The sequence below is a fragment of the Branchiostoma floridae genome, chromosome 17, assembly GCF_000003815.2.
Source record: "Branchiostoma floridae strain S238N-H82 chromosome 17, Bfl_VNyyK, whole genome shotgun sequence".
NCBI classification, from domain to species: domain Eukaryota; kingdom Metazoa; phylum Chordata; class Leptocardii; order Amphioxiformes; family Branchiostomatidae; genus Branchiostoma; species Branchiostoma floridae.
The window spans coordinates 13,261,238-13,274,071 of NC_049995.1; the positions used below are offsets into that span (position 1 = coordinate 13,261,238).

Here is a 12,834-nt window from a genome sequence, read left to right on the forward strand (position 1 = left end):
TTTGGTTATCACAAAGCAGTGTAGTTATTATTTTGCAACTCATTCTATGAAAGAAGTCCGGCACCAATTGCCTAATTTTCTCGCTAGCTATTCTTCCTGTTTTTGCATGACTCATAAAACATTTCTTTCGTTTTATTATGCAAAAGAACCATGCATTAGAAAGCAACTAGACTCACAGTTTGCTATCGCAGTGTTTGGGTTTGTCCATCCTGTATCCCTGCTGAACTCCGTCCATCACTTCTCGTTTGGACATGCCGGGGTACGGAGTCGCACCTGGTGGAAAAACATAAATATAAAAATAATTATTGTTCTTTATCATTCCTTGGTATACATTAGTCATCAAATTGATAAAGTCGCCAATGCTACCTTTGCTGATTTTCTCTTTATTTTCTATTGTCAACGGGTCGCACAACAATGAAACAAACTGTCCCTCTCAATTAAATAATGGCTTAACTGGCGGTTATTTTTGTAAGGGGCTTCATTACAAGAATCAAACTCATGAACGCACCAAGTGTGACGATCTCCCAGAGCAGCACTCCGAAGGCCCAGACGTCCGTCTTTGTGGTGTACTTCCGGTGGAACAGCGACTCGGGGGCCATCCAGCGGATAGGTAGGCGGGTCTGTAGCAGGTTTATACAATGAAATAGTAATGACGAAGAAACTATATTGAAAACGGGATGAACGAACTTGTCATTTGAAAAATCATTTGACTAAACCTGATCTAAAGTTAAAGTCATTCTTTGTTAACAAGTATTAACTGAATTATCTATAACAGAAAAGCTTGATTTGGGGCAACTGAGAACTACCTTTGTGGTCCTCTCGTACTCATCCCCCTCCCGTGAGAAGCCGAAGTCTGACACCTTACAGGTCCGGTTTGCAGAGACAAGCACGTTTCGGGTCGCCAGGTCACGGTGGATAATCTGAAATCACAATGAATAAAAAGATATCAATGTCAGTTAACCTGTATAGTACAGATTCATAGCTGAATAATTACAAGTAAAACTTATGGTTGTTGGTTAATCTTCATAAAATGACCTAACCCACTCACGTCTAGACCGTGACGTATAGAGTGGTTTGTAGAAGCCGAAACGCCGAAACAACCCGTCGTCGACGTCGTGGTTCATGTGAGGCTAATTCATTCTAATGTAGTCAATACGACTGTGATTATTGTACGCCACTTCGCAATACGTAGTCCCTACTCACCTTCTTCGCTGACAGAAAGCTCATCCCCTTGGCCACGTCCCAGGCGAACTTGGTGAGGTCCCGTGATGAGAGGGACTTGCTGCCGCCGTGTAAGTTCCCGTATGTTTGCTGGGTGCGGCTGGTGCGGAGGTTGGACTGGAGACTTCCTCCGGACACGTACTCAAGCAGCAGGTAAAACGGGTCTAGAGACATTACTTACAAAAGTATGACACTATGAAGCAATCCCAGGAATAGATTATCCAAAATACAGTGGAAGTTATAGCGGAACAAGTGTTCCTCATTAGAAGACGTCTTTTCAAGGACTATGAATGGATGAACAATTTCTTCAACATAAACATGTTTATATGTCTGAGTTTACAAAGCTGTAAGACTTTCCCACCCACCTGCACCCGTACAGCATCCGAGAAACGACACAACGTTGGGGTGTGTCCCGAGGAGCTTCAGGACTGACAACTCCTTGAAGAAAGCAGTTGAAGAAGCAGGGCCTGTCATACCTGAGGAGTTAGTAATCGTTGATAGAATGTAAATTAGACTATCTATAAGCAAAGGAATGTAAGAAAATACAAATTTAGATATTGAATGTAAATATTTAACATATTGCATGTGCTGTAATCAACATAAATCACACAGTCTTTTAGAAAAAAATTCTTTTCAATAAAGTGCTAGGATTACCTTTCAACTCCTTCACAGCCACAGTTGTTACACCTGTGTTTCCTGATATTTTCCAGGCTTCAGCCTTATAGACACTTCCGAACTCCCCTTGCCCAAGTTCCTCTTTGATGTCTAGTTGATTCCGCGGGAATTCCGACTGTGTCTTCACATCTTCATATGTTGCATCTGGTGATGTCTGTATCAACAGCAAGATCTGTTAGTAAAATATATTCTTGTATACGTCATGCAATTCATGAAAATATAGATGATACATCGTACGCGTGTAATAGATAAGAATAGTATATGAAATACACTCCTTGTTAAACACTGACGAATATATAATACCTCATTCCCACTTCGTGCCATCAGCCCTTGGTACGTGTGATCAGACTAAATTGATACAGAAACAGAAAATATTAGAAATACAAACAAGGCTTGCTTCCAAAAGCCAAGAACAATCAACACTTCGAAAGCCTGACATAAGTAAATTTTACATTCAAAAACATTTGAAGCTATTATATATACACACATATATATATACCTTGTTAGAGTAAATAACAAAGCATATATCTAGTACTGTGTATTGCTCTACCTACCGTCCGTCTATTAGGTATCTTTAAACTTTGGTATCCGCCATCCGTATCGTCGCGCTGGAAGACGAACACAATCATCAAATAAATGCTGATTGATTTTTCATTCATTAGTAAAATACATGGCCATTCTCCAGTCCTATATGTATAGATGTGCCCTTGGATAAAGAAGTATGCAATTTTTACTTCCTTGAAAGAAGTATGTATGTATGTATGTATGTATGTATGTATGTATGTATGTATGTAAGGAAGTAGATATGATAAAACATAAAATGATATTCGCTTACCACACGGTCCAGCTCTATGTTATTTTGATGATTTTGGCCAGGTTTTTCTGAAATAGCATTCATATGTAGTTGATTAGATTCTAGAAACAAATCTTGTGACATATATAAGAAACATTTGAACAAGAAAATCAAAGAAAAAATAGATTGTACACTCACTATTGGCTGATTTCCATCTCCTAAAAACAAACACTCCAACACCAATGATAGCTAGGAAGACAACCCCACACACTACTGCTGCGATGATGATGATGGTTGCGGTGCTGTCTCCATCTACTGTAAGGGAACAGGAAATCTTCGGATTAAAACAGCAATTGTGACAACTCTGTGATGACGATTACAGTGGTGTAATAAGGGCTGAAATACATTTTTCAGTTTCAATAAATATATACATTAAATGTTACAGTATCTTGTTATCAAATACTATTTTCTTAAAACTAATGAAATACTTAAGGGTTAATGACCCGCCCCGAGGTGTATATGGTGTCATAACGCCTGGTCCTTTACTATAACCACAGAAATTCGAATAAAACCACCGATGTGAGCGAAGCGAACGAGGTGGTTTTATGAGGTGGTTATAGCAAAGGACCAGGCGTTATGACACCATGTACACCGAGGAACAGGCGGGTCATTAACGTTATTATCATATAGCCTACCCAAACTTGCAATATCCTGTATGACGCATAGATCCCTTCTATACGTGTGAATTCCTTTGTACTATACGTGTGAATTTCTGAAAATTCACATTTGTTCTTTGATACATGCATATGTAAGGAGATTACAGATTGCATTTTGAAAACAAAATTTCCACAGAAAATATTCGAAACATTGCAGGCTTTTTAGAACAACAAAACTCATTATCAGGAGCCATTCCCCCTTGCAGTCAGTACTTATTCCCTCGGCTCTGGCATGTTTCGCTCCTGTTTATTGGTCAATGCCTGCATATACCTCACTTTCTTGTGTGTATCACTACTTTTGATTGGTCAGAATGAATCGACGGTGTCGATTTGCATAGACACTGGTGCCGGTGTCGATGCAAGTCGATTCATTCTGACCAATCAGAGGAGCGATACACACCTGCCTGGCCTGAATCTTTGTGTTACGGCGTCATAACTAACGTGGAACGGGGACATCTGATTGGTCCGCGGGGCCTTGCTATATGATAATATGTTTTAAAGCAAAGATTGTTAGTGGCATTCATCAAATCGTAAACACTGAAAATGCATATTCTTATCACAAATGTCATATCATATTGAACTATGCAAGGGGTTGAAAACTCATATATTTTTCCTTTATATTTCATATGTTCCTTGGGGATGATACGATCCGTTCAAAACGATTTATAAAAGAAGAAAACATAATGTCTATTACCAGACGGCTGTTAATCACTAATACCGCTTACCAGGAGGCCTCGTGACAGAAATTTGTGAGCTCTCCTTGACCACAGTAAGATCTCCCACACTGCCTGTGTTGACCTGTGTCTCGAAAGCTTCTATAGCTGCCTGCGTTTCTGACTCGGCCACCACTGCCTCAAAGTCTCCTACTACACTGCCCTGGCTGTGGATTGGAATCGGGACCCAGCTCATCATAGATTCAATGGCATTTTACAAAATGATAATATATAATCAGGAAACAAGTGAATGCAAATTGCTACCTTACCTAAACTGTGTTATGGTCGCACCCTCATATCCAATTAGAGAGCTGAAAACTTTGTCCAACTGTTAAAAGAAAGAAAGAGTATCACCATTATTGCGTTCTTCCCCCGGATATGATACATGATATATCAGTTAATTATCATATTTTCTTCATATATATGACAAAAGGCTTAATATATAGGGCATACATTATGTAAATATCCATTATATACAATAGGGAAAACAAAACAAAACCAAAGAAATGTGTAACGGTATTTCAATATTAAGACAAGTCTTAAAAGCCTTTTTAAAATGAGACAAAAAAGGAAATAAAATAATAAAGCAGGAATAAAAAGTTTAAGCCTTCCGACTCACATTTCTCTCCCACAAGGCTTTCTTTTGTCGAAATTCAGTTGACTCGCTGTCTTTCAATGCCTCCACCCAGTTTTCATTCGTTGTCATCCTTCCAGACAGGTGTTGGCTTGCTGTAAGAAACATCTAACTTGACTTTATATTGCAGTTTTGTCGCGTCGAATGTTACAATGCTTTGGCATCTTTTATATTCAATAATAAAATGCAGAAACAATATAGAGCCAACGTGCTTGATAAGATCATTGTATATTTTCCTCTTGTGAACAAAAAGGTGACAAGAAATGTTTTCCATGTATTCCATGTACCTTCCAGTTTCAGATCCACAGACTCAGACCATGCCTCCCCCTGTGTGTTCCTGGCATTTATTCTGATCTGATAGTCCCCAGCCTGCTGTGCCTTCAGGTCGAGTGTAATGTTGAACGTACGACGCTGCTCAGATGCAGTTTGTTGACGACTCCCCACATCTTCCCATTGATCTGCCCCTACCTCTCTCAGCTGCACTATGTGAGCTGTGTCCAGACCACCGTTAAAATCTGCTGTCCAGGCGATGCGAACTACAAACTGTGTATTCTTGGACAGGACTATAAGTCCACTGGGGGTTCCAGGGGGTCCTGGGGAAATACACGAGGTTTGAAATAAGTTGTGACAACAGGATGATGATGGAATTCATTTTTCATCAATACTGTTAAAGATAAAGTGTAATAACATAGAAGACGTTCCATAACTATGACCATTATTCAATGAAATCTTACCGAGTGGTTGAAGGGTCCTGGTAGTTGATGACGACCCTTTGATATTGGCTGCCGTACAGTTGTACGTCCCATAGTCTACTTGTTCCACACCAATGATGGTGAGGACCGAGGTTTCTCTTGAAGACTGGATGTTGAGCCTACTGGAGTTTGTCAGAGTTGTTCCATTCGTGGACCAGGTGAAAGCGATGCTATTGGGCACAGCGAAGGCTGAACACTGCATGGAGACGTCTGCACCAATGGCTGCTGGGTAGGGGTCGGGGGGAGGGTAGAACTTGGGAGCATCTGGAGTAAAAGCAGGAGATCAATAGTAAGAACATCCTGTATAAGCCAGCTGAGATGACGAAACGAAAAAGAAAAGAAAGTAATTAATGGCTCTCGGTTATCTATTTGGACTACTTAACATTTGAATTAAAAGTAGAGTGACAAGCCAACTGAGACATTTGACTTCATGTTCCAACTCACATTCGACTGTAACATTAGTCCCTTCAGAGTCGGCAGTACCGATCCCATTGCCAGCTGTACACGTGTACGTTCCCGCCTGTTGGTAGGTGATGGCTGTAATGGACGTGGTTAAGCTGAACCTATTCACACTTGTAGTGCCTGTTAAGGTTGTACCGTCCATGTAGGCCCAGCTAAAGTTATCTGGTGCAGGGTTGCTGTCAGCTGTACAGGTCATGTTGACATCATCATACTCATCAACCGCCACAGGGGGAGTGATGCATGTGATGCTGGCGGGGTCTGAAAAAAACTCAATGTCAGGTAAAAGCAACCATCTTGTCTGAAATAAAACAGTCGCTCGGGTTAAATAAAACAATACAGCATATTTTTACCCACACCAAAGTAGCCAGTTAGCTTCTCTATAATTGACTAATTCTGAGGTTAACCGGCAGGGAGAAGATTAAATTCCTTAACTTTCATAGTATAACCAAGTCTTTTAAAGTTTGGAGCTGCTTGCGACATTCTATGTAGAAACTAAATATTCACATTTTGACATTCTGTAATAAAATGAGAAGAAAGATACATTTTGGCACACAGCCGAGCAGAATTTAGGAGACTGTAACATTGCAGATAAAGGGCCATGCGCACGTCTTTCTTACAGTTGACAGTGATTTCCAGAGTAACTTCCTTTGACCGTGGTTCGCCCTTGATGCTGTTGCTTGCTTTACAAGTATGATTCCCGGCATGTGTCCGCTCGACATGGTTAAACTGAAGTTGTCCTTCATTGGTCACTTCTTCCTGAGGACCGGTCCACTTTATCTCGGCTGTAGGGTTGGCATCTGCCGTACAGGTGATTGATACATTTGTGTTCTCACCGACTGCAGCTTGTTGTAAGGTACCATCAACAATGGAAACTTCATTGGACCTAACTATCGGTTGGTGCAGGTCTGGAAGAGTGAATGAAGTCTTTTATATGTTATTTTAAAGGTACAGAAATTGCACAAAATGTCCAAAATATAAAGGGCATCAGATACAAAAACTATTTATAATCACACTTTCTTGCCGACTCACATAAGACAGTGAGGTTATAATCCTCAGCGGTTCCACCAGGCAGTACAACATTGCTGGCTGTACAGATGTATGTCCCGGAGTCGTCCTTAGTCAGACCGGGGATCACGAGAACTGATGTCTGTCCTATAGTTTCCTCTTTTGCATCACCAGGCAGGTCCCCTGACTGTTTGGTCCAGTTGTACAATGCTGGTGGGTTGCTGGTTGTTTGACAGGTCAGCTGAACGCTGTCTCCTTCCTCAACAGTTGTTGCATTTGATACTATTGTTGGTTCTATGGGTGCGTCTGTATAGCATGGCCATGTTATCATCGTACTCTAACATTGTACGCTCTAGGTCTATACAAAGATTATGATTATAATAATGCATCAATAAGCTTTCCAATATTTATAGTTTTGCTCACATAAGACTTACCAACAATTTATTTACACTGTGAATAAAAGAAAACATATGCATATGATGGTTATATTATGACAGTTAACAATAACAAGACAGATGTACGAAGAAATAAATGCATTTAAAGAAAAGACAAAAAATAAGCAGACATGTCACATGAGCTTTGTACAGCAAAGCATGCAAGTAAAACAGTAGGGCTGAGAGGGCAACCTTTGGTGAGGACAAGGACGACTAAGCCGCTAGCGTCTTTCCTCTAAAATACTGTGCATTTGACATCAATACACAATTATGCACCTGGAACAAAATCATCATCACAAGTCATATTCAACACCATCTCCAACTCCATAGCAATTGTCTCTTTGTGAACTAGAGAACTGCCAAGATTGTTTAAAGAAAACTTGTACTCACATTTGATATCTAAAGTGACGCCGCCGCTTGTTGCCTCAGGACTGATGCCACTGTTAGCTGTACAGCTGTACACCCCGCTGTGTGTCCTGTCTAGGGTACTGAAGGTAAGAGTTCCCACTGTGGTGTCCAATACCACTCCTGTAGGAAGGGGACCTGCTGTGCTGTCCTTTATCCAGCTGTACTGGGCAGCTGGGTTACTGTCAGCTGTACATGTGCATTCAAGTCTGCGCCCCTCCCTCAAGTCACTAAGGTCACTGGGGTTACAGGACACCTGGACATTAGTCGGTGCATCTAGAATAAAGCACAACAGATATAAAAGCCAATTCATCAGTTTTCAAGCGCTTCACGTCTTGGCATTGGCAAGTCTGTATAATTTGCAACATAACAATTCAGCCATTGGAATACTCATAGAAGACAGGTATAAAGATTTTTCTATCAAAAGAGTTTTCTTAACGTATTTTATTTTACTTTGTGCAGTGTGTTCACAGCTTTTTATTAAGTATAAAATGTCTTACATTGTACATCAATAGTAACAGTCTTCTCTTCCCTCTGGCTGACAGCAGAGTTGGTGACTGTACACTTGAACTGTGCTCCGTTGTCCTGAGCCTGCAGGTTGGTGAGACTGATCTGTTGTGACGTGATTTTCCCGCCATGTTGTCCGTCTGTCTGTGGTTGGTCCGTTCCAGTTGGTGCCGCCCCTCCCACCCGGGTCCATGAGATGTTGGCAGGAGGGTTGCTGCTGCCTGAGGTGCAGGTCAGGGTCAGGGAACTGCCGCTTGTCACAGAGTTGGTGTGCCCGGTAATGCCAATTCCCCCAAGATAAACTGAAATACAAAAACAGTGTTTGAAGGGACCATCATTTAGTAATTAAAAGGTCTAAACCTAATCAGGAAGGAAAGGTGGAAGTCAGTCAGTGAGATAGTCAATGCATCAAGTGCACAGAAAGGTAAAATGAGTAGCAGAAAATGTCTTCTCTTGATATTTCTCTGTGTCTGATCTAACTGTTGCACGTACACCGTCTTAGTCTAACGGTAACACATTTTGGTTACTGAATTTGGCGACAGGCATAAACCACCATACATGAACTACAAGAAGAGTGACAGTAGCTGTCCAACTTGATCTGTACTTTGTAGCCTGGCAAACTGGCTACACCAGCCAACTTACCTTCCTTGGAACTTAATTGTTATGTTTAGGCTAGCTTTTGAATTTTATGTTCTCTGAAATCACCCTACTTTTGGCTATATTTCTTCTGAGCCATTAACCGGTACTAAAATGTTGTGGTCCAATTTTTTCGTACAAAATAGTAAGTTTTTGTATGAATAAAAAGAAACGCGGAAAAGTTGTCAAGACTGTCGGCAGCATTTTGCACCTTTTGATAAAAATGAGCCACAAATGAACATCAGATTCTACGATCGTACTTACATCTGACATTGATTGTGACAGTCGAACTGTCCATACTCTGTCCCAGCTCACTCTTTGTAGCTGTACACTTAATCTGTGACCCGTTATCCTGGGGCCGCTGGTTGGGAAGAATGGTTTGTTCTGAAGTGATTGTCCCGCCATATTGTCCTTCTGTGTCTGATGGGAAAGTTGCAGATGACGCTGACCCTCCCACCAATGTCCATGAGATGGAGGCAGGAGGGTTGCTGCTGCCAGTGGTGCAGGTCAGGGTCAGGGAGCTGCCGGTGTTTATGGGACCCGAGTAGCCGGTCAGGGTTGGGGGTCCGGTCATAACTGTAACACAGTGAATGTTGAGTTGCTCCGGTGAAAAATGCCAGTTGTATGTTAGCCAAGTTTGGTCTGTGGACACTCAGAAATTATTCATTCATTTGCAAAAGATGAAAACATCTTCCATTGTATGGTTCTAAGAAAACACGAAATAATGTAGAACTTACACATCTAATGGTGCTGTTTCAGTACATGTTCAATACATAGCGGCACCTTTTATGATCAATATCAAACCAATGTTAAAAGATATGGGCATTTTACTCTATACTTACATCTGACATTGAGCTGCACATTCTGCCGTTCCAGCTCTGTTTCCAGCTGACTGACCCTACACTGGTACGTCTCCTGGTTGTTGGCAGGTTGTACAGCTAATGTCAGCACACTCGTGGCGTCTCCCTGGTAAGTACTAGAATCAGGAGTACTGCTGTAGACGGCTTGCTGCTGCTCCACATCACCATTCCACCACGTGACGTGGGCGGGAGGTTTCCCCTGGGTGGATGTGCAGGTCAGTGGGAGGGACTGTCCTGCCGACACACCGGTGGTGTAGCCACTGATGGTGAGGACGGGGTCGGGGGGAACTGTGGAGAAATTATCGAACCTAAAATGATTCATTTTCATTTCACTGTTTCTATAAATCTTAAGGTGCGATTAGCATCGTGTTCTATAACCATTGATGATGAGGTTAGGGGTCAATTTTATGGAATGTTTATAACAAGGAAAGTCTATGCATCTACTAATATCCTGTATCTGTCCTACTTTACTAAATCATTTTCTAAGACATCCCTGGCCAAAAACTCATACAATGCCACCTGATATTCCCAATTTACAGAACAAACAAAAAAATACAGAAACTATTCAATACCCATCAGCAGACCCAAAGGCCATAATTCAAACTCGGCACCTGAACTAAATGAAATGAAAAGTACACATAAGCAAAATAGAAACTAACAAAATATTCCCTAACAGCAGCGACAGAGGTGATACTTTGAAATATTCCAGAATTGCAATACAATTTACGTTAATTAAAAGGCCAAAGAGATTAATCAATTCTTTACCATATGTTGAAAATTGAAAGTTATATTATGATTTGTCTAACATTTACAGTTATACAACAATCTTTATTGAGACCACAAAAGAACTTGCATAGAATCTAGATACAAGTGAGGTAGCTAACACACAGGTATATAATTTTATCACCGTGATGAGCTTTTCAAAACATATTGTCTATGCTACTGGTTCTAAGGTTTGATCTTACGTTGACATGTTCATCTATACATGTACTTAAAAGAGATAAACTATAGATAAACATTTTTCATGAATGGCTGGTATCCTTCATGTTTTCTTATTTAACATGAATCAGGAATATTCCAATACCAATATGTTGAAGGAAAGACAGTAGATGCATACTGAATTATGCAGCATTATATTATTTATATATATTTCATTCTGAAAGAGAAAGAACAGTCTTGTATCATGTATTCCTTATCATCAAAGTTGCAATTCTTAGTCTTAGATGCATATGCGTACATTTTCTAACTGACTACTCACCGGTTACAGCAATAAATGTGAAGCTTATTTCATTGATTGCCTCATCCACACCACTGTAAGTAAATTCGGCTCATCATTAACAGCAAAGTTCTTCAGTGTAAAGTCTACCTGTGAGTCGGTTATAACAACCTCAACCCGACCACCATAATCTTGTCCTGTTAACAAATTAGGTGGTACCGTAGACGGAATATACTGAAACACTATTTGTGATCCCTTCAGCACTGTGATGAGTAACAATGTTGGGTTCCCCTCAGGAGGAGAGTAGGTCCATGTAGCTGTCACGTCCTGGCCAATCTGGGCTGCTGTGAACTCAGGTGAACTGACGGAACAGTGTACTGCAAATTCAGGAATGATACAAAATATTAACATTTACGGCATGAATGACAAAGTATTAACTTTCTTTCCAAAAGGCATCACAGATACCTGTCTTTTTTTACCTTAATTCGTTGGAAGGTTTCCACAGCATTGGTGCTATTGTTGTTGCTGTTGTGTGGTGTTTGTGTGCGCATGTGTGCATGTTAGTACATGTATGCGTGTGTGCATTCATTCATTGAAGTTTTGGTAACTATGTGTGTAGTTATTGAAAAGACATCAAAACTGTAGTCTACTATCTCACACTTTTGCAAGGTAATTCTAACTCATTACGGTGTTCTTAACAATGCAAATGCCCCATTTGTATGGAATATTATTTACATGCTCGTTACCAGTGCATTTGTGCAGCCTTTGTTCATTACGCCAATTTACAGATAGGGAATTAAGCCAAGGGCACAACCTGCCGTACGTACAAATACGTGCTGTCTACGTGCCAAGACGTGGGCAATGTTTTGGGATCCGTAAGTGGTAAGTACTGCCTCCGTACGAACTCGTAGGGAATCCGAATGATTTTGGAGCACGCAGACACGCCGTAGAACTTTACGTGCAGGCAAAACTTTGTGTGCCGTGTGTTGACGTACTTCATCCCCTGCTATTGCCACGATTTCAGATATACGTGGCAAACGTAGCCTTCCCAAAAAACGTACGGACAAATTACAGCACGGGTTGTGCCCTTAGCTTTAAGCGTGCTCCTGTTTTGCTTTGAGTGCATCTCCTTGGTGCATCTCCTGGTTATACCGTGGGGAAATACAATTGGTAAAACAGAGAATTAGTTCGGTTACTTCGTTATTTATAACAGTTGTCAACATTAGGGAATTTCTGCAACGTGGCGACGACTGTCACATAAAAGGGCAAAGGTTAATGGTCTTTCCATTTCAAATAGAAGGCGGACAAATTATAACAGGGTACAAATCCATACGATCGAATATATATGCAACATTGTCAAACTTAACAATACATTGAAGTTGTGAAATAAGCATTCACCGGTCACCATTGCCCCAAATTGACATTTGTTAAAGGAAAATTGACGGCTGAAAAAGTTCTATCGTTAGTAAGTTACACATTATGTTTTCAGGCTGTAAATATCATTGTTATACGAACTTTGATGATGTTTGAAGATAACCTGCTTTACAGCATGAGCTACATTTACCAAAAAATACATAAGTGCATGAATGTCTTCAGTACTTACACGTACACGCACGATCATACCTGTTAGTATTGAGAGCTGTAAACATCCAAACAGCGCCACCAACCATCGGAGCCGTGCACCGGCGTTACTGTTTCCTGTCACTGACAGAAAACAAGCACCTCGAGCTGATCCCTGGCCGTTTGACATGCTAGCACATGTAGGGCCTGCGTTCGACTAGTGCTGGTTAATACCAAAAGACATC

At 40.9% G+C, this 12,834-nt stretch overlaps 1 protein-coding gene across 1 annotated transcript; it reads right to left on the minus strand.

The window, feature by feature from the left end:
• Nucleotides 1–952: 952 nt before the first annotated feature.
• On the minus strand, nucleotides 953–11,126 carry LOC118404299 (nephrin-like). Its single transcript, XM_035803367.1, has 20 exons — nucleotides 9,796–11,126; nucleotides 9,218–9,529; nucleotides 8,311–8,619; nucleotides 7,796–8,086; nucleotides 6,996–7,277; nucleotides 6,584–6,871; nucleotides 5,949–6,224; nucleotides 5,487–5,768; nucleotides 5,040–5,345; nucleotides 4,738–4,847; nucleotides 4,388–4,446; nucleotides 4,131–4,285; nucleotides 2,888–3,004; nucleotides 2,732–2,778; nucleotides 2,451–2,504; nucleotides 2,200–2,244; nucleotides 1,876–2,050; nucleotides 1,587–1,697; nucleotides 1,204–1,385; nucleotides 953–961 (listed from the first exon to the last, which is right to left on the minus strand). Exons 1-20 carry the CDS (start codon nucleotides 10,139–10,141, stop codon nucleotides 953–955), a joined length of 3,756 nt encoding a protein of 1,251 aa, XP_035659260.1. The 5' UTR covers nucleotides 10,142–11,126.
• Nucleotides 11,127–12,834: the final 1,708 nt, after the last annotated feature.